Source organism: Pangasianodon hypophthalmus, chromosome 27, assembly GCF_027358585.1.
Source record: "Pangasianodon hypophthalmus isolate fPanHyp1 chromosome 27, fPanHyp1.pri, whole genome shotgun sequence".
NCBI classification, from domain to species: domain Eukaryota; kingdom Metazoa; phylum Chordata; class Actinopteri; order Siluriformes; family Pangasiidae; genus Pangasianodon; species Pangasianodon hypophthalmus.
The window spans coordinates 8932776-8955935 of NC_069736.1; the positions used below are offsets into that span (position 1 = coordinate 8932776).

The 23160-nt window shown below is 38.2% G+C and overlaps 1 protein-coding gene across 4 annotated transcripts; it reads left to right on the plus strand.

Moving 5' to 3' along the window:
• Positions 1-102: 102 nt before the first annotated feature.
• LOC113531654 (carotenoid-cleaving dioxygenase, mitochondrial) lies at positions 103-21575 on the plus strand. Of its 4 annotated transcripts, XM_053230635.1 has the most exons (14): positions 103-385; positions 3595-3781; positions 4005-4216; positions 10423-10538; positions 11397-11499; positions 11581-11709; positions 12864-13024; positions 13329-13496; positions 13613-13750; positions 15309-15491; positions 15826-15936; positions 16065-17751; positions 19417-20082; positions 20179-21575. In XM_053230635.1, the coding sequence occupies exons 1-12, from the start codon at positions 358-360 to the stop codon at positions 16179-16181; spliced, it is 1653 nt and encodes a 550-aa protein (XP_053086610.1). In that variant the 5' UTR covers positions 103-357; the 3' UTR covers positions 16182-17751; positions 19417-20082; positions 20179-21575. The 4 variants fall into 4 exon arrangements, with proteins under 4 accessions (XP_053086610.1, XP_026778315.3, XP_053086611.1 ...); XM_026922514.3 differs by having other exon boundaries at positions 19417-21575; XM_053230636.1 differs by lacking the exon at positions 103-385 and adding an exon at positions 417-684 and having other exon boundaries at positions 19417-21575.
• The last annotated feature ends 1585 nt before the right edge of the window (positions 21576-23160 follow it).

Genomic DNA, 23160 nt, shown 5'->3' on the forward strand with positions numbered 1-23160 from the left:
TCATCTCCGAAAACATTTTTGGTCTTATATTTCATCACAGACGCGGAGGAGCCCAGTGCCGTCTCACGCCCCGCCATTTTTTTTTCTTTTTGTGAACTTTGGAACGTGTACAAAGGATTGTGGGTGATTGGAGGAGGCGGAGGATACACTGATGCATCCTTCAAAAGGATGAAGGCCACGAAACGAAGGTTGCCTTCCAAGGATCCTTGAAATCGAGACATCCTTTGATGACGCTTGATGGTGTGGTAGCCGAGATATACAGTCTTACTAGGACGCAGCGACCTTCTCATTGTCTCTCTCTATCTCTCTCTGTCTCTGTTTATCCGCTCAGTCACCAGCAGCGCATCATCTTTCAACATGTCACATGTGAAGCCTCAACCAGCCGGTAAGTTGACGCCACTTGTGCCATTCGCCTCCACTTCTCTGTGAAAATGTGGCTAGTGATGCTTCAGCCCTGGTCACATCAGCGAGAGAGAGAGAGAGAGAGAGAGAGTGTGAGTCAGCCAGCTCATTCGTGCCGTTTTGTTGTACGTTATATGAATTCGGAATATAAACAACATAAACAACATAAACCACGTGACTGCCTTAATGAACGACCATGATGACATCACTGTTTGGAAAGGTTTCCAGTGTCTTGCTTGTTTCGGAGCCGATGGCAAAGTATGGCATATAAGGTGAATTCAGGTACATTGGGACATACTGTATATATATATATATATATATAAATATATAAAATATATAAATATTTTATTTTATTATTATTTTTTTAGCAGTTTATTTTCATGCCTGATAAGTCAAAACTTATTTCATGTAACACCATATAATGCTGTGTATTAAGCATCAAGCAGTAAGTTGACCCCAAAAATCTTGAGGTACTAAAAATGACATAGGCTTTGGATATACACTATATGGCCAAAAGTTTATGGACACCTGACCATCACACCTGTATGTGTAAATCAGAGGACTAGGGCAGGGAACTCTTAAACCTACTGCTTAGTATGCAGAGATCTTTACTCAGTGTACCATGTTCATATAATTTTAGAGACTGGTGTCCATGTTTTTTTTTTTTGTGCTACTACTGCAAGAATTAAATTATAAAATGTTACTTACCTTTTGGTGTTTTTTTTTTTTTTTTTTTTTTTTTTTTACATTGATTTTTACCAAATCTTTACATACTGAATTTTTAGAAAAGATTGGTTATGAATTTGGAAATTATCTAAACTCTGATTATCTAAACTCTGTTATAAATTAACTATAGGCCAACATCATAATATTCAATTCAATTTTATTTGTATAGCGCTTTTGACAATGGACATTGTCACAAATCAGCTTTACAGAAATAAATGGATTCAAAATATATTGTGAATATGTAGTCATTTGTGTTCATGCACTATTAGAATATGTCAGTGATGAGTTTGGAGAAGATTTCTAATCCTGAAATTTTGATTTATTCATGCCATGAAAAAGGATGATATAAATAACTAATGTTTTAAATGTGTCACTGAGGATGAAACTAAAGACCTAAGTCAGTGAAGATACTGTGTGTCCCATATACCAAGCATTCTGTCTCAAATTAGCAAACATCTAAATAAAAATGCTTTTCAGTCAGCCTTGACAAAATGGCTTCTTTAGAATGTGATATTTTTCCTTCATATGTAAATAGTCAACACCTTGAGAATTTCTGAACTGTATCATGTGTTGGAGTATTTGTTTTATTAATGGCAAGAAAGGTTAGGCAATTTGGAAAACAAACAACAAATTCAATACATCTATTCAATATATCAGTACATTATAATAAATTCAGTACATATTCAATATATCAGTCATTCATAGGCTTTGCTCATCTTATCTTTTAACCACAAATTGCAAAACCACTGGATACTTTCGAACTCATTCTCAGTTGTTGCAAAATCTGCAGTAGTGCTGATGGAATTATAAAGGTCTGTCCTGATTTTAGTTATATACTTTTTTCACGTTTGGTGCTTAAAGAGGATCATCAAGGTTTTTGCCTTATAAAAGCTACTACACTGCTTGTACTCTGGACTGCAGGACCTCATTTCATTTCCACAAGTACGACTTGCTTGCATATTTTCTTCAGTAAGAAGATGCACATAAAAACCCAGAGCCATATCCTGCCAACAATGCCAGGTGAAAAACGTTTTGTTTATCTGTCTCTGATCTCTGAATGAGAAAAAGCAGGTACAGCTTTGTACTGATGCTCCACAGATGACACTAAATTATAAGCTATAAAGTTACTTAGTTCCTAAAAGGGGAAGCAAAAATAATTTTCTGCCATTAAAAAAAATTAAATCAACATTTACCCATCAGTATATCCTGAATTTGGAATGAAATATGTGTGCTTTTTTTTTTTAGTAACTTTTAAAGCAATTGTTAGAATATATAGTGATTGTAGTGTTTCCACCATTCACCCGATTTGGATGTACTTTTCAGAAGTCTGCACTTTGAGCTTATATACATCATTTACTTTCAAATCCAATATACTGTGGTAGATATCTAAAATAACAAATTTGTCAATGTCCAAATATTTATGGACCTGACGTCACACACACTACTGCATTTGAATATTCCTATAAATAAAATATGTACAATAATATTACAGTCACATTCTATACTGACCATTCTTTCTATCAGTCTTTTCTTTGTGGTACCATTTGATCAGTTTTAGCTTAAGATAGCAAAATCTTAAGACCACTACTTTCATATATTTTAGGACGCGCCCTCTTTGTTGATGCATAGAATAACTGGAATTGGCTTGTTACAGCATATTACATGTATGAGTTAAAGGGGGGTTTACAGAAGTGCTTTGTTGTCTCATTCAAAAACACCTCATGCTAGTGAATGTTAGAGAGGAGGTAGTAAAACAAGACAGCAACAGAAAGCAGGTTTTTTTTATTAGTGCTCATTTAAATTCCTAGCTAAGAGTGCCTAGCATCTTCAGTCTGTCTTGATAGAATAGTTTGAGTCATGTTTGTAGTGTCCTGAGATGTATTTTTAGGATGATTTAAAGAAGAGAGAGTTGTGGTTAAGTCCTTCTGTAGTCTGTTTTGCTGTCCTGATTGCATTGTATGTGTTCTTTAATCTGCCAGAGATACTTGATAAACCATGACTTGAGGTTTGCTAAAAGGAAATAAGAGCAGATTGTATCTGAGTATGAAGGACATGTGGGATTCACACACATGCCTATAATCAGGTCCAGGTTTACAGCAGCTTTCAGAATAGCTCACTAATACAGATTCAGTTATAAGATTCAGTTATTCTTATATTGTTGTGGTCAGCTGTTCTCCCAGGTACTAAAAGATAATATGCAGAGACATTCTCTGTATTAGTGGGAAAAATTCCACCTACAAAATCCCTTTTTATAGGAATAGAAAGATGAAAAAAAAAGTCTCTTAAAACACTGTTTTGTGCTTTTGAATGGTACTCTGTTTTAAAACAGATTGTAGTACATGCAATATATTAACATTTACTTTCATGCTGTACTATATGTAAATTAAAACAATATTTGTTATTCAGAACAGATCCAAGTCTTCTGATTGACAATTTTTGATGTCAGTCATCATCTTTTTTTTTCAGTTTTGAACAATAAGCCAAAAAATACCTTCAAGGAGCGGCATGGTCTTCAGGATATTGCCCAACTTGTGCAGAGCGTGGAGGAGACTCCAGAGCCCATCCCTACCACCGTCAAAGGCACAATACCTACATGGATCCATGGAAATCTTCTTCGCAATGGCCCTGGAAAGTTTGAGTTCGGAAATCAACAGTAAGTAAAGATACACAAGAGCAATTTCTGGTTTATCAGTTATGTACAAACTAACCAAAACAACATATTATTGCACTATTATTATGTACTACTTTTCTAGCCTTAAGAGACATTTACAAACACACACACACACATGCACAGAGTTTATTGCTGACCACTTTACTACTCCACACAATTCTCAGTGTAGCCAGTTTATGACTGACGATATTCTTTCTCTTCTCAGCTTCAATCACTGGTTTGATGGAATGGCCATGATGCACTGCTTTCATATTGCTGAAGGTCAGGTGACCTACTGGAGTCGCTTCCTGCGCAGTGACTCCTACAAGCAGAACAGTGAGATGAATCGAATCGTGATATCTGAGTTTGGCACTCTTGCTCTCCCCGACCCATGCAAGAATATCTTTCAGCGCTTCCTATCCCGTTTTGAGAGGATGAGTGAGTATAGTCTGCTTACAAATGCAAAGATGTACAGATGCTGTAATTCAGTGCTACTCAAGGCCAGGGATTGTTCTTCCTACATAGACAGGCTGTCTGCGTACACCTGTTTAGGATGACTTACAAGAGCCTAGATTGAACAGATTGAACAGCCTATTGCTATGCCTCTTGCTCCTTGGGAATCAAAATGAAATGTTGGAATGACTTGGGTCTCTCATCAGATTCCAAATCAGATTCTGCATCCTGGGGAAGTTCATTTATTCCATATATGGTACCCAATTTGGTTCCTGGAGTGAGGCAGACATTGCTCTTCCCACCACCTCCTTGATCTCACTATTTGGGAGGTAGGGTTTCTTGGGGAGCTAAGTGAGATGTTCTTAGGGTTCATCGGGTCACTTAGCTAGTTCTTGGCATAGTGTTCAAGTCATTTCATCTCATAATTTCCACTCTTTTTCTCCATCAAAGGGCCCTGGGCATACTTGAATAGGTTTCTGAAGAACTTCACACTCTCCATCTTCTTTTGGTTTCTACAGTTCTGGATCCTCTCTGCCACACTCAGTGCTGACAGTCTACTCCTGATTTGGTTCCAGAGTACCTTTAGATCTTTCTTTTCCCATTCTTGTGCCTTTATGCAGGCCCTCCTAAATATCTGCCTCTCCTTTGCAAGATCCAGGATTTCTCTTTTTTTCTCCTTTCACTCTCCCTGATGGAGTGCCTATTTGCTTTCTTAGCGAACTTTACTGATGATGTGCAGATTCTAATTCTTTCCTTGTCATTGGCTTTGGGCCACTTGATCTTGCTTGGTCAGATTGGACTTTTAAGGATCCTTTACTTCTTAATCATTGATGTTCCTGTTGATTCTATGTTGTCCATCCTTTTTGTCTCATATTTTTAAGATGGGTGAACAGACAGGTGGGATGCTTGGCATTTTTGCTAAATGCACCTCCTATGGTACCCCTGGACCAGCTGCAGGATCGGTCATGAGGAGCCGTCCCTAACTGATGTTTCAATCCATTACTCCCAGAACATCTCTTGGACATCTCTCTGCCACACCCGGGAGCTGGTCATAGGATTGTTTCTTCCTCCACACTTTTTCCTTTAAAGCCATAGCCAGAAGCTCCCCTTTTCTGATTCCTTAGTCAAAGTATCCTTCCTCTTTGCTCCATAATGTTCCTTAGGAAACACTGTGTGGACACATAGCCTCATGTCCCACTTCTGTGGGGTAGACTGCACTTCTTCACTGCACTAAGCTGTTGGGCAGAGCAGTAATCCCATTGCGCAGTTTTGGAGCCTCTTTTGAAAGTTTTTTTTTTTTTTTTTTGGTGAAATTTTGTGAAAATTGGAGCCAGAGTCTGTGCTTTAGATATGGCCGATTGGACAGGGGGTCCACCTCTTGATGGACACTCTGCTTGTTCATGTCAGGAGTACACACACTGTGAGATATTACCTAAAGAAAATATTCTGTTTATTTTTTGCTCTGCAAGGTGAAATAGATTCCAAAGAGGCCACACTCACCTTATAACACGTCGGCTAGCTTGCTAGCTAGCTCACATTGATTTGTACATTCCCGTTCATCTGACAAGCTTTCTTATTTTAAATCAAAAGTTATGTTCCTGAAAAGTATCATTTGCCATGTCTGCTGATGATGTTGCTAACCCTACTAGCAAACCCATGTCTCGTTACAGCAGAACAAGACATGGGTTTGCTACAGAACTGCCAGGAGCTTCAAGTGTGTGTTGGAAAGTGCATGTGCATTTATGAGGCTTGCCTGTCATGTCCAAAACTTTCAATCACCTCATCAACCACACCTTTTTATTTAACATCAAATAATTCATATAAAATGCATTTATCATAGAAAGATATTTTGGGAGATATCAAGGTCAACTGAACTGAACTCGACAGAACACTATTCCCAAAATTAATTTGTGGAGCTGTAACTTAAAATAACTTAAAAAGCCAGACGCTACCAAGATCAGGCCAAGAACTGAGTGCTCGTGCAAGAAGGTCAATTGTCCGAGAAGTGTCCAGGAGTCCAGCTACAACACTGAAGGGGTTACAGGGTCACTGGTTGAAATCAGATAGCCTGTACAGACTTCAACAATATCATCAGCTCTTCACAAAACATACTGGTGGTAGCATCATGCTCTTGGGTTGGTTTTCAGCAGGAGGAACTGGAAACCTTGTTGTCAACACAGGCAACATTGATGGAGCAAACTGCTGACAGGTTCTATTCAGGCAGACATCTGCATTTAGGGAGAAATATATATGCACAGCACAGGGCAAAAACTACAAAGGGATGGCTGGGGGAAAAAAAACAAGGTTTGTGTTTTGGAATGGCAGAACCACCAACATTCTCCATTTAATTTAGGAGAGTTGGAGTTGGAGTCAAAAGTTGCATTGAGGAATGGAAGAAAATGCCAAAATCACAATATGCAAAGCTCATACAGACACATCCAAAACAACTCAAATCTGTAACTGCTGCAAAAGGACAATTCACACTGAGGGGGAGAATACTTATCAATTCAGCAGTTTTTAGATTTTTTTAAATTTTCAAATAATTCTGAGGACATCTAAATCCTTTATTTAATTTTATTTCTTTTACAAGTCATTTAAAAAAAAATTGATTTCGCAATACATCAGGGTCATCTGGATGGTTTTCTGTGCTGCCCATCCTTGTCTGGTGAAGTACATTAGCTGCTGATTAGGTAAATTCTGTTTACCTTCTGTCTGCTTCTTCTCTGTCTATCTTCTCTTCTGACCCCTGTTTCTATTGGCCTTGTCATGTCATTATTTGTAGCTGTGCAATTACCTGTGCAGTCTTATAGCTAAAGATGTGTTAGAGGGTTGAATTCAGGGCATTACAGAGTTGGCTGAATACATCCAGACCAGGAATGTTCAGTCTAATTATATTTTGTCCTGTATGAGAATACACCTATAGGCAACAGCTTTCTCCTCCTGGAATAGTGTAATTCAGTTTAAAATCACAAGCTCTTAATTATGGTAAGATGTCCCTTAATAGGAAGATCATGATTCTGAGATGAAGGAAGACAGTAGTGTTACACAAGACCTTGGACAAGGCTGCAAATATGTGCAGCGCACTGTGAAATATGAAAGTGAAGTTTACATAAATATTTTTACATAATCATTTCTTATACCCTCTACACTGTTTGGTGGTAGTCATTGGATCTTGGTGTACTGACATGGACAATATTCACAGTTCTCTTTTATAAAAATGTGAAATTTTTTTTTCAGTCTGTATCTTTTTTCGCACAATTACCAATACATGCTTAAATAGCAATGGAATAGGGAGCGTGAAAATTAAAGTTACACACATTGGCAAAATGAAGTAAACTATTGACTGGGAGGTGAACCAAAGGGAGGAGATAGAACAGAATCATTGAGCCAGCTATATCCAGTATCCAATATCCAATATCCTAACCTCCCTCAGTTTGTCAGCATTAACAGTAGAAAGCAGGGGACCTCTACAAGATACAGTGCCACAACTTAGAGACACAGAAACACAACTGCAATTCAGTCAAAGAAGTTATATACACTATATGGCCAAACGTGTGTGGACACCTGACCATGAAGGTCTTATCCAAACTGTTGCCACAAAGTTGTAAACACAAAATTATCTAGGATGTCTTCGTAGGATGTAGCATTAAGATTTTCTTTCACTGGAATAAGAGGCTGTAACAAATGTCAAATACAGGCAAGGAGGAGGCGGGAACCGAGTGAACATAAACGTAATGTTTAATCATAAACAACATACACTACCAGTCAAAAGTTTGGACACACCTTCTTATTCAATGGTTTTTCTTTATTTTTATTGTTTTTAACATTGTATATTAATACTGAAGACATCCAAACTATGAAAGAACACGTATGGAATTATGTAGTAAACAAAAACTTGTTAAATAACCCAGAATATGTTTTATATTTTTGATTCTTCAAAGTAGCCACCTTTTGCTTTGCACACTCTTGGCATTCTCTCAGTCAGCCTCATGAGGTAGTCACCTGAAATGGTTTTCCAACAATCTTGAAGGAGTTCCCAGAGGTGTTAAGTACTTGTTGGCTGCTTTTCCTTCACTCCCCGATCCAACTCATCCCAAACCATCTCAATTGGATTTAGATCGGGTGATTGTGGAGGCCAGGTCATATGATGCAGCACTCCACCACTCTCCTTCTTGGACAAATAGCTCTTACATAACCTAGAGGTGGAAAACAAAACAAATGATAGCACTAAGTGCAAACCAGATGGGATGGCATGTCTGCAAAAAGCTGTGGTAGCCATGTTGGTTAAGTGTGCTCTCAATTTTGACTAAGTCACCAACAGTGTCACCAGCAAAGCACCCCCACACCATCACAACTCCTCCTCCATGCTTCACAGTGGGAACCACACATTCAGGAACCGGCTGTTGACCCTCTCTACGTCTAACAAAGACACAGCAGTTAGAACCAAAAATCTCAAATTTGGACTTATCAGACCAAAGGACAGTTTTCCACTGATCTAATGTCCATTCCTTGTGTTTCTTGGCCCAAACAAGTCTCTTCTGCTTGTTGTTCTTCCAAAGTAATGGTTTCTTTACAACAATTCAACCATGAAGGCCTGACTCATGCAGACTCCTCTGAACAGTGGATGTTGAAATATGTCTGCCACTTGAACTCCGAGAAGTATTTATGTGGGCTGTAATCTGAGGTGCTGTAAATTGGCGGTTTCTGAGGCTGGTAATTCTAATAAACTTATCCTCTGCAGCAGAGGTAGCTCTTGGTCTTCCTTTCCTTGGACGGTCCTCATGGGAGCCAGTTTCATCATAGCGTTTGATGGTTTTGGTGACTACACTTGGGGATACATTCAAAGTTCTTGAGATTTTTCGGAATGACTGACCTTCATTTCTTTAAATAATGATGGACTGTCTTTGCTCTTTACTTAACTGACTGTTTCTTGCCATAATATGGATGTGTACAGTAGTTGTAGTAGCACTAATAGGGATATTGTACCCACCCTTCCTCTGCACAAGACAACTGATGGTCTAAAGCACATTAAGAAGGCAAGAAATGTCACAAATTAACTCTTGACAAGGCACACCTGTGAAACGAAAACTATTCCAGGTGACTGCCTCATGAATCTGATGAGAGAATGCCATGAGTGTGCCAAGCTGTCATCAAAGCTAAATGTAGCTACTTTGGACAATCTAAAACATAAAACATATTCTGGGTTGTTTAACACTTTTTTGTTTACTACATAATTTCATACATGTTCTTTCATAGTTTGGAAAGAAAAACCACTGAAGGAGAAGGTGTGTCCAAACTTTTGACTGGTACTGTAAACATAACATAAACCACAAACACAAAACACGCATACATCTCTCTTTCCGCCTCGGCGTCTCCAGCCGCTCCTTTATCACTCTCTCCCACTGATTAGCCAACTCAGCGCCAGGCGTGTGTCCTCACAGCCCCTCCCTTCTCCTCATCACAGAGGCCTAAACCTCTTCCAGCATGACAATGCCCTGTAAGTGAGTTCCATAAAGAAATGGTTTACCAAGGTTAGTGTGGAAGAACCCGAGTGGTCTGCATAGAGATCTGACTTCAACTCCATGGAACACCAAATTTGTACCAGGCCTTCTTGCCAGACATTAATGCTCAACCCCTTGCACTCTTGTGGTTGAATGGGCACAGCCGCGGTCCAAAATCTAGTGGAAAGCCTTCTCAGGAGAGGAGGTTGTTACAGAAGCAAAGGTGGGACCAACTGCATATTAATGCCTATGGTTTTTGAATAGGATGTTCGATGGTCAAGTGTCCACATACTTTTGTCAATATAGTGTACTTCTGTTGAGTAATGGAGCAGAGAACTTTTTTTTGATTCACTCTGAGACCATTTTGACGTAAGGTCATAGTTCTTACTTAACCCACACATGGAGAAGTGAGGGATTAGCTGAGGTATTTCCTCCTTCATTCCACAAACTAAAGACATATGTTTGTGCTGTGCCTTGTTTATATGTGCAGCTCTGCACACTGTTTTAGAATTTAAATCACTGTTTGCTTTAGTGATACATTAGTTTAAACATCATGATTTTTCCATTACTGTTTTTATATGCAATATAAAATGTTATCTGATTTCGTCTTATTCAGTGGCATGCAACTGCATGAACCCAAAGAACAGATAAGTTAATTCAGCTAATTGTCCAATGTTCATCCCATTACAGAGCCCACAGACAACGCTAATGTGAGCTTTGTGAAATACAAAGGTGACTACTATGTCAGCACGGAGACAAACTTTATGCACAAAATTGATCCGGACACTCTAGAAACAAAAGAGAAGGTATGTAACATGGAACATATACAATTTGTCATTTGTTTAATATAAAAAAAAACCTGTATCAAACTTTTCACATATCTGAGTATAAAATCATATGTTCCAAATATACAGTCTTGAATATTTACACAAATGTTCCTTAAATAATAATGAACAACAATAATAATAATAAACAATTTCTAGCATTACATTTTTAAAAATATAGATTTGAAAAGTAAAGAAATGAATGTATTTTTTGATTGTTTATATAGTAATAATAATAATAAAAAATAATAATAATAATAATAAAACATTAAAATACAATAGTGTTTAATTTGTAACAGTGCCTTTCTCATACCCAGGGTGGCTTTACAATTACAAGAAACAAACAAAAACACATAACAACAACAACAACAATAATAATAATAATAATAATGATAATAATGATAATAATAATAAACAGCACAACTGCATTGCCACCGGGCAGCACCACTCTGAACGTCGCATCATGGAAGTTCCACACAAAGTGAGCACACACACAAATGGCTGAGCAGAATGATGATTCCAAACTCTCTGCCACTGATGAAACGCTCCACAGCGAGCGGACAGACGTGTCATGCATGGTGAATCAAGGCCTGGGAAAAAACTTGGGTCTGGAGCTTTGCCACAACCGGAAACAGCAGATAATGGTTTTGGTCATTACTCGAATTTAAGACAATAAAACATCCGAATAATTTTTCCCTATCAGTTTTGTTTTTTAAACATATCTTTCTTTATGCTTCTATACATACTTTTTTTAATCCACCATAATATATTTGTGAAAGGTTTGGATACTGTTTTCTTGTCAGTGTTTAATCCTATGGTATTTCTACAATAATGTCAAAGGTGGACTGGACTAAGTTCATTGCTGTTAATGGTGCAACTGCCCACCCCCATATTGACCCAGACGGTACGGTCTACAACATGGGCAACTCCTACGGCAGGAAAGGTAAGATCTTGACACATATTATTCATACATATGCATTAGATTTGAGCTAAGTCATAACTACATATTACATGTGTTTTGTAGGAGCTTTATACAACATTATCAGAGTGCCTCCAAAGAGTGAAGACCCTGATGAAACACTGCATGGGGCGAATGTGCTATGCTCTATTTCTCCTGCTGAAAAAAACAAGCCTTCCTATTACCATAGCTTTGGTAAAAACACACACCTGGCATACTACAGCTACTCACCGTTGCATTAATGGTTTAACCTGAACACTAAACATCTAAACAATTCATTAGCATCAGTTAGCCTAACATCCAATATACAGGAGTGGACAAATCATCTGGGGGGAAAAAAAAAAACAAAAAACAGATTATGTGTCTAGTCTATTGCAGTGAATTCAGTTATGTCTAACCCAAATAAAGAGATGAATTTTTTAATCTTGCTAATATTGTTAGCTCTATAACATAATGTTAACCTTTTTTTACTTTTTAGAGGTTTCCTAGCTTGTTTCCAAGCTTTGTTTTCAGGCAAATAAAACACAGACATACATGTCCAACCAAAATGGAAAATATCATTAAACAAATAATGCAAAGCAGGGGTTAGACTAATGTCTTGTACTAGCTAATCACATCTGCTAGTCATCACACAGCAACTTAGCCTTTTCAATCACTAATAAATTTCTGATTTTTTTGATTCACATTTCTCTGAAGCTCCAAAGGGAAACATTTGCATAGTCAAACAGTCTTGTGCTTAATTTTCCACTCCACTAAAAACATCTAAAAAAGAGATAGATAGAAACACATTTTGAGATATAATTTTGTGTGTTACTTCCTATATTCCTATATTCAAGCCAAAATATTTCAAGAAGGATTTCAAGCTTGAATTTACAGGAACCAAATCCAGTTTGGAAGTAAGAGAGGACACAGTCCCCTTGATGTTTCTGTGGACCACTGCAGAATCAGACATTATTTAAAACAATCTCTCTACTACTACTGTAGGTAAAGCCTATAGTAACTCATCCCATCGCTCCATGACAATACTACACATGATACAAATGTTTCCCAACTATGAAAATGTGGCACAACTTAAGGGAAATGGTTAATGTATAGATCATGTGCATCCTTGATTCTTAGAGTCCTCCCAGAGATGGATAGAGACACAATAATGTCCTTGGTTATTCATAGGAATGGACTTGTTGGGAAAGTCTCTGGCATGACATAGCACTTTCCATGATTAAAAATAGTGAAACATGACTGTTATGCTTTAAAGTTTTAATTTCAGCTTTGTATTGTATTTGAGCAGGTCACTGAATGAAACATTCAATATAGATGCAAAATATGTAACCTTCTGTTTTTCTTCTCAGCCATGTCAGAGAACTATGTGGTGTTCATTGAACAGCCCATAAAGATGGATCTGCTTAAGATAGTGACATCTAGGATGAGAGGGAAAGGCATAAATGACTGTATCTACTGGGACGCAAAACAAGAGACTGTCTTCCATGTTATAAACAAACATACTGGAAAGGTGATACCAAAGAGCTTCCTTGACGTCCAAGCTAAAACCAGTATTAAAGTTAAAAAGAAAAAATGCCACATCATTTTGAGTTTTGTTATGTCCTACTTTTAATTCTTAGGTTTATTTCTCGGTTTATTTTATACAAAGTATTAAATCCAGTGTAGCATTAACTCTTACAGTTAGTAACCAGTGTGCATTTGATACTGGTTATGATTGCAGAATGAAGTATACATTATGATCATACTAGACACTTTAATTTGTAAAGTCAAATTCTTGTACATCATTTACAGAAACCTCCCTGGTTTTGTAACAGGTGAATCCAGTGAAGTACCACACCAAGGCTCTATCCACCTTCCATCAGATCAACGCATTTGAGGAGGATGGCTTCCTCATAGTGGATATGTGCTGCTCAGATGATGGCCAGGCCCTTAATATCTACTTTCTTCAGAACCTACGCAAGTCAGGAGAAGCACTGGATGAGGTTAGTAATGCTGTCTTTCTGTTTTTCTCATTGGTGTTCAACTTTATGTGCATTGGAGAAGCCACTTTTGTGATATTATATGAGTGAGGTCAGTTTTGTTTTTTTTTTTCCTTCAGGTATACAACAGCTTATCTATGTCATTGCCCCGCCGCTTTGTTCTGCCTCTGTGCATTACCAATGATACTCCACTGAACCAGAACCTCAACACACGGCCCAACAGCACTGCTTCTGCGGTCTGCCTCAGCAAAGATAAGGTGGGCTGCTGAAGGAGTAGACTATGTTTGCAGTAATAATACAATAATCAAGAGCAAATCTTATATATATATATATATATATATATATATATATATATATATATATATATATATATATATATATATATATATATATATATATATATATATATATATATATAGCCAATCAGCCATAACACTAAAACCACTGACAGGTAAAGTGAATAACATTGATTATCTCGTTACAGTAGCAAATGTCAAGGGGTGGGATATATTAGGCAGCAAGTGAACAGTCAGTTCTTGAAGTTGATGTGTTGGAAGCAGGAAAAATAGGCAAGCGTAAGGATCTGAGTGACTTTGACAAGGGCCAAATTGTGAGGGCTAGAAGACCAAGTCTTAGCATCTCCAAAATGGCAGGTCTTGTGGGGTGTTCCTGAGATGCAGTGGTTAGTACCTAACTGGCGACAGGGTCATGCCAAGGCTCACTGATGTGCGTGGGGAGCGAAGGCTATCCCGTCTGGAACAGATCCAACAGAAGAGCTACTGTAGCACGAATTGCTGAAAAAGTTAATGCTGGCTATGATAGAAAGGTGTCAGAGCACATGGTGCATTGCAGCTTGCTGCATATGGGGTTGCATAGCCTCAGACCGGTCAGAGTGCCCTGCTGACCCCTGTCCACTGCCAAAAGTGCCTACAATGAGCATGTGAGCATCAGAACTGGACCATGGAGCAATGGAAGAAGGTTGCCTGGTCTGATGAATCACATTTTCTTTTACATCATGTGAATGGTCAGGTGCATGTGTGTTGCTTACCTGGGGAAGAGATGGCATCAGGATGCACTATGGGAAGGAGGCAAGCCGGCGGAGGCAGTGTGATGCTCTGGGCAATGTTCTGCTGGGAAACCTTGGGTCCTGGCATTCATATGGATGTTACTTTGACACGTACAACCTACCTAAACATTGTTGTAGACCAAGTGCACCCCTTCATGGCAACGGTATCCTCTAATGACAGTGTCCTTTTTCAGCAGGGTAGTGTGCCCTGCCACACTGCAAAAATTGTTCAGGAATGGTTTGAGAAACATGACAAAGAGTTCAAGGTGTTGACAAAGAAAGTGATTATCACTGTGGTGGTGTTGTAGTCCAGATGGGAATGGGCCTTTTGCAGTAGATATATGACTGGATTATCCACGACTAACTGTGGCTGGTAACTGTCCCTGACCAACTGCAGGGAGTCAAGATAAGAGCTGACCTGAGGTCTGAGATTTCCCTGCGACTCTTCGGTACAAACAGCTGGGTGGGGTCCTCTTTAGTTTCCTCACTGACGCTGCTTTGAGTCAAAAAACCCTCACTGCAACACAAACAGCCTACAAGTACACTTCATTATTAACCACACAAAGGTGTAACCACTCACTCATTACCCACTCATTCTATGTGTCTTCCATTCACAACTGATGCTTGACCATGCCCACACTGCCACTAATTTATACACACACACACACACACACACACACACACACACACACATATATATATAATGTATATGTATGTATGTATGTACATATTTCCACATTACCTACTAGGTGTTCTGCATGTCTGAAGATCTGCATGACAATGAACTGCTGGATTATGGTGGTTTGGACTTCCCTCACATTCACTACGACAGGTACAACACCAAACCATACCGCTATTTCTATGGCTGTGGCTTTGGCCACCTTGTGGGAGACTCGCTGATCAAGATGGACCTGGAGAGTAAAAAGCTCAAGGTAAGCTCATTCCAGTCATGTAATTCAGAACTTTTCAATGTAAAAATTGATTTGGGCTATGACTGTATGGCTATAGTCTAAAATATTTTAATAGTATAAAATGTTTGAGTATAGTGGTATAGAAAATGTCACAAAAACATTTTGTATTTACATCCAGTGGATTTCTTAATATGTTGCATGGTTTCTAAAACAGCATACATTTTACAGTACAAACATGCTATTGTTTGTATTGAATTGGTATTGAATTATGTATTTTACATTGGTTGGTATAGTTATGATGCTATGAATTTTTTAATGCAGTTTCATCCCAGTTGTAACTGTGTTCAATGGTTAGGCATGGTACCAGCCAGGCTTCTATCCATCTGAGCCCGTGTTTGTCCCCTCACCTAATGCAGAGGAAGAGGATGATGGAGCCATCCTATCTGTTGTCCTCACACCCACTAAGGTATGACAATGTGGAAGTGCTCGTTAGTTTCTAAATTGTCAAATTATAGACACATTCAAGCAGTTTACAGTTCATTATCATTGGTGAGTGCATTTTCTGAAAGTTTCTATTTTCTGTGTTGGGTTTAGGATAAAGGCACATTCCTGCTGGTTCTGGATGCTAAGACGTTTGGGGAACTGGGAAGAGCTGAAGTGCCTGTTAACATTCCATACGGCTTCCACGGAACCTTTAACTCCTCAGTATAGAACAACTCTTAATCTAATGCGTTGGCACAACAAGAAGGCCCAACTCTGGCCAAGTTTATAAGTCACTTCAATTAAAAGAGATTTTTTTTTGCTATTGGCTAGCATGGTTTGTGTCCATAATTCTAACTGGGCCACATCAGCATTTTTGTCAGATTGACACAATCACTGTTCCAGTTCATCCCAAAGGTGTTCAGTGGGGTTGTGGTCAGGATTCTATTGGGCCTGCTTTGTGCACATGGGCATTGTCATAGTGGGCCAGGTTTAAGCCCCTTAATTCCAGTGTGCTACAGGTCTAGCTAGTGTGATAATGCTAAGCAGTATTGTACAAGGGACGAATTTCAGTATATTGTTTTGAAAGTTCACGCAGGCTGAATGAAACGAGGCAACGGGCCTTTAGTTTGACACGTGCCTTGGAGGGTAGGGGCACTGAGAATCAATACAAAGTTACAAAATCAAAGTTACTCTCACTGATGACCTTTATCCTATGATGAAACATTTTTTGGCAGTGGTCTTTTCCAGAATTATTCCACTACAGTCCACAGGGCATGAGAACTCACTAAATTCTGATGATTATGAAAATATTGTAAATAATATGCTACGGTCATTGCTGTTACTAGATACCAACCCAACTGACCACCTACGGTAGATTTGGGACTGAAATATTACACATCAAGAAATATTGAAATATTAGAGTCTTCTTCCATAAACGTTAAATAAACATTCTGCTTTCACAAATTCCTGCCACACAGTCTTGTGTGTATCTTATTTCTTGCGCTCACATGGAAGAAGAAAAAGAAAAAAGATGCAGTAGAATGTGGCTATTATATTATATGAATAAAAACCCATGTTAATTTTAATCAGTATGCTGTTTGATAACATCATGAACTGGTGCCTAGTGCCATCTGCTGGCAGTTCTGTATCTGTAACTTCTAAAAAGTATTCTGCACATCTTCTATTATGCAAGAACAGAAAATATGCTAAAGCAGTGGGAGCATTGACAAAGAAAAGTTTTTTTTAATTTTTTTTTTTGCTTGCCCAATTTTTTTTTACCCCAGAGTGGTCCCATGAAATTTTATGTTTTTTAATTTGGCAGTGAACAAGTTAACAAGTAAAGACTAAATCAACATGCAATATGTTAATCTGGAATAGTTTAGATTTAGAATTTTAAAAAATAGTTTTAGATTTCTTAGACTTTGAAAGTCTTTGGGGGTAAACTTGCAGACAGTCTTTTACACATAGAAGTGTCAATGTGGTTCCCCTCAGTTTTATTGGCCGTAGTTGATAGTCAGGCTGTCAAGAAACTGTTTTAGGTATATTAACATGAAGTGGGTCCTAACTTTGAATTATCTGCAACAACTTTGTGGCAAAAAAGAAAAAAAAAAAAAAAAAATTGGGCCTTTTTGCCCCCGAGTGTAAGACAAACATCAGGATACACATTATACTGAAAGTTTGAGATCTCGTCCACTAGTCGGCAGTCCGCCTTCACAGCAGCTAGATGTGGATTATTGTGATGAGATTCACCCCACTGGTTAAAATGCAACCACTTCGGACTCTGGTAGTCACTTTGCAGGTAATTTTACAAAAATAATTACCATTTGTTTAGACCCGGTAGTTGATTAGTATATTAATTTTTTTCTTTGTATAAATCTAGACAGTCTCTGCTCTGCTTTAGCAATGAGAGCTTTTAAATTTCCCATAATCCCTATACATCAGATTGCACTATGAGAGGCAGGCTGATAAACACACAGGCCCCGATTTATAAGATCCAAAATAACGAGAGCTAATTTGCATGCACAATCAGATAAATTGCACTAGCAAATAGCGGATGTGTTACGGGTGATTTGCAAAGAACAGGTGTGTTCAAGTTCAGCTGAGTGTAGAGAGTAGTTCACCAGCTGCAAGAGAGTAGAGAGTAGTGTGAGAGTAGTGAGGCCCATAAAAAAAAAACATATTAAGTATAAAAAGATTTAAAAAATTTTGTGCCAGATTAATTTAGAAATAAGTGTAATGTAAAAAAAACCCAGAAAGAAATGATAAAAGTTTTATGACTATAGAGAGGCTTAAAACTGGCTATTAACCAATTCACATTTTAATATGCTATGTGCTGTTTTCAATACAGCGTGTGCCTATATATGTATATTCCTATTTTTTTTAACTCACTTACCAGCATGTATTAGAGATAATTATTTAAACAAAACTTGCTTGGTATGTCCTTCTAATAATAAAAACAGCACAATCATATATTTTATCTATTATTTAGTACAAAACATAGACAAGGGTAGAAGGACAGGCATTTGGGTGTTTTTACTAGAAATGTGGATTAGGGATTAGTAATATAGATCTATATCATTTGAAGTGCTGTTCTAAAAAAAAATATATAGTACAATCACAATATTATTCCCTAAAAAATCCACTTCAGAAGGTCAACTCGGTGCTCGTGCAAGGGTGCGGCACCTGATGCCGAAAACTGTAGCCACCTTGCTCACGTGTGATATCATATTGTTAAATCATCAGACATAGTATGCTGATGGTGACCCATTATGCTTTGTACCAAGACAGATGACAATCAATTTGCTTAGGTCTACATGAAGTCAAACACACCTAATAATTGTGTCACATGTAAACTAGAGGAAGGAAACAATATGTAAATGAAGTTTTTGCATGTTGTAATTGTTCCCAGTAGCCACAGTGAGTTCAGATATCAAAGATACTCCCGGAAGAGTAAACTAAACTTGAAGCCCAGTATAATGCAGACTAAAGGTCAGTTCACACCAGACTCTTTTTAGAGGTGTGTAAATGCATGCTTGTTTATGTTTTCCACATCATGTGCCATCTGAATAAGTAAGGGGTGTGGAATCCTCACAGTCAAAATGCATTTTATACTCACTTCACCTAGCTGTATTCCCAGACAGTCTCTATGGGTAAGGACAGGGTCAAAGTAGCAGTATATTATATAATAGCTGCTCTTGTTGTATGAGGAACTGAAATTGAAGTGTAGCCAGTGTTGGTACTTGTATAGAGCAAACAGAAGGTCTTTTCAACCAATTAACAAAGGGAGAGTATAACATTCTTGCAATGCTAGTGAGGTAAATAGTTGTCATCTGATTGTCTGTATACTGTCTCATGGATGAGGCATATAAATGCAGGTATTTTCACTGCTACCAGCCTCTCTTTAAAATTCTCCATTTTTGCTGTGCTTCTTGTGTCTGTGTATTTTTTTTCTCTGGGTTCTCAGGTTTCCTCCCACCCCCCAAAACCATGCCAGTAGCTGGATTGGGTAAGATAAACTACCCCCAGGTGTGAATGTGTCTGCATGGTGCCCTGCGATGGGTATATTACCACCTCGCACCCAGTGTTCCTGAGATAGGTTCCAGATCCTCTGCAGCCCTGAACATGATAAAGTGGTTACTGAAGAAGAATGAATGTCTGGTTCTGCACTGTCACAGTGGGCCCTAGCACAGGTATATGTCTGCTGATGTGCACTCATCAGGCATTTGGATTTGGTTATGGTGAATCAAATGTCTTCCCCTACGCGACGCTATCATCTGACTGGCTCCCCGGCGTCACCATACTGCACCTGTCATGCACCAAATAAATGAAGTAGAGCTATCCGTTGAAATTGATAGCACATGGTGTGGAGAGGTTGCAAATGGACACATACTGCGTACTGTCTGTTTTTCATTTATGATTACCACTTAAGTGCATAAGTGAATCATAAACTCTATAGAAATTTAGTGAAGTTGCACAAACCTTACTTTCTACATGCTGTAAACTTTATTTAAAATTATAATCTAAAAGATGTCATGATTATGCAGTGTGAAATGACATAGCAAAGTGTTTGTACAGTAGTAGTACTTATGAATAACCTTGTCCCACTGTCTAGTGTCATGTTTTTATTGAGGTGAGTTGTAATTACAGCTGGCTTTATTTCATACTTCATAACATTAACACAATGTTTTATAATGTTTACACAATCTTTACACAATGTTTGTCTTAGCCAATGGTCTCAGTGCAAGCACTCACACCACCAAGGTGAGCAAATCACAGTGCTCCAGTCCAATGAAAGTTTGATTTTATATATTAATAACCATAACAACCCTTTCCCTGGCATTGCAAAAACAGAAACAGATAACATGACAAATTGAACCAATCATGTTACTCGGCATGCGGCACCATGGGTAAAAAGCTTCCACACATGGACCCTGCTTCAATTGCAGAAAAACCCAGAACACTGTTTTGGGTCTTAAATGAAAAACGCAAGTGTAAAAACAACCATAGAAAATGGCATAACCTAATTTTATCTGACCTGGCAGAAATGGACATCTGCAAAATAGAATATTTCTCAATGACACATTTCTCCAAGCCAAAGTCAATGTTCAGAAAACATTCTCAAAACTCCGGACTTCTGGTAGTTCCCAGAATATCAAAGTCTACAAATGGGGGTAGAACGTTTTCGTATTTAGCTCCTAAACTTTGGAATAGCCTTCCTGACAGTGTTCGGGTTCCCAGTTCAAACATAGATTAAAGACATATATCTTTAGCCAGGCATACACTTAATACATACCATAACCTTGTACTTCAGTACATCTGATTAATTGCACATTATGATCTAGTGCTTGCTAATATTATGAAAAGCAGCTACGCTAATTCCTTTCCACTTGTTTCCCTTCTTCTACCCATCCCGAGGCGCATAGAGATTGTGCCAGCTCCGGTAGACAGAGGCCAACCCTACGAGGATCCTGAGGCATCCAGAGATGGACCAGCTCCAGCTGGTTTCTGCCTCGTGAGGACTTGGGTATTTAAAGCATCGCTGCCAACCCTATGTAGACTTTGAGGAAGACAGCAACCTCCAAATGAATATACACATAAAATTCTACATGACTATACATAAATGCAGAAAGGACATTGTTCATATCACACTCTCCAGTGTCACCCAAATGAGGATGGGTTCCCTTTTGAGTCTGGTTCCTCTCAAGGTTTCTTCCTCATATCATCTAAGGGAGTTTTTCCTTGCCACAGTCGCCTCAGTCGCCTCACTAGGGATAATTTTGTCTAACATCTAGGACTGTTTGCATGTTTTTGTTTCTGTTTGCATGTTTTTTTGTTTCTTATGTTCTGTAAAGCTGCTTTGAGACAATGTTCATTGTTAAAAGCGCTATACAAATAAAATTGAATTGAATTGAATAAAACAATTAACACAGCCATCAAAACACTCTCCAAATTTTGCAGACTAGTGCAATTCTGCTGCAAAATGACATACTGATTTCTTCCCAGATAGAATTTTTTATATAAACCAAATATTGATTTCAAAACTATGGATCTGTCATCTTTTGTTTAAATAATCTACACAACTATAATTAACTAGGAACATAAATAAAATTGTTTTTTTCCACAGTTTGGTTTTTACTTCACTGTGCAGCTTTTTCATATTCTTTCCATCCTTAGGAAGAGAGGAACTCTTCAGGATGATTCAGGAATAGGAGAATGTGATTCTTAGGAATGTTTCCATCCACTCCTGCACCAGTACTGGTTGCTGGAATTGAGCATTGTCTCCAACCACCACTAAGTGCCTCAGGTTCCTGGTCTCTGTTGTGGAATGAGAAAAAGCTTGACAAAATGTGAAGTCTTCCTGTATTTTATGGTCCGAGAGCAGTATTGACTCTATCTAGCCTCTCTCAGTGCATGATCGGTATGGGTGTTGCTTTACCCGCCTTGTTTGTACTCTACCTCTCTACTTGCTTCCTTCCTTCCTTTTTCTCCATTCTCCTATCTTTCCATCTTTCTCCATCTGTTTATACATCCTTCACATTTCCTCTCTCCTCCTATACTCCTATACTCTTCCTTTCTCCTCTTCCTATCCCAACTAATGTATCTACTCTTAGAGGTTGCTTAGACACTTTCCTGGAAAGTGCCTCAAATGCTCTAACACATTTCTCAACACTATATATATTTACAATTCCTCATATATTGTCAGCAAAATGAAACAAAACCACAAACGCCTTCAGTAAAATGAAATATTTACTCCAAAATAACTCATACACTTGTCCATTTTTTTTCACAGTATAGTGATTCACTTTCACATAGCCATCAAATGAAATAATCAGTTCTTTAGTGATACATTTCTGCTCTTTGTACTTTTAGTGCTTGAATTAAAATTGGGTTTGATATGAATTAATAATTGAAATGAATTAGAGGGATAATAAGCTGTTACGTTAGCAGTAAACAAATAAACAAATAGACAACACACATGCAACAACATGTACCAACACTGCCATACAAAGGCAAAATGCAGCAACTACAATATAGTTACTGCAGTTTGCCATTTTAGGGCAGTATACACTGGGAGACAGACTTTGTTCCCATTCATAAATACTGGACTTCAAGTGAAACCATAAACCATAGATATACACGTAAACCCTATAAACAGAAATAAACAATTGGAAGCTGAATTTGTTCCAATTGATTAATTATTTGGTAGAAACCACAGTATGTTGCTAACAAAAGACAGCTGTCAAGTTACTTCATAAGAGTGTGTGAGTGTGTGTTCATGCCCTGCTGCCCTGGAAATCCACCTGAGACACCTGCACTCTGCACTTCCCACTGCCTCTTCAAACGGCTGCCGAGGTGAGGAAACAAAAATCTCCTGAGAGCAGAACAAAAAAGCTTACAGACAGAAAGGGACAATGTGTATCAAGAAACTTCTTTTCTTTCCTTCTGCAAAGCTTTCAACAATTGCTAACAAATGTTGATTATGCATTCTATATTTTATGACAATTATGACGGCATTTTCAACACTGGGGGAGCTAATGAACTATTTCTTACTTAATTACTGTATGTCCATCATTAGCGACTACGTTGCTGTACACTGTGGCAAGATAATGAACAGTGGACCATCAGGTTTCATCCAAAATTGTAGCACTTTATTTGAATGGTACATAGAGAATTTATAACACATTCTTAAGAACTGCGTCAATTTTAT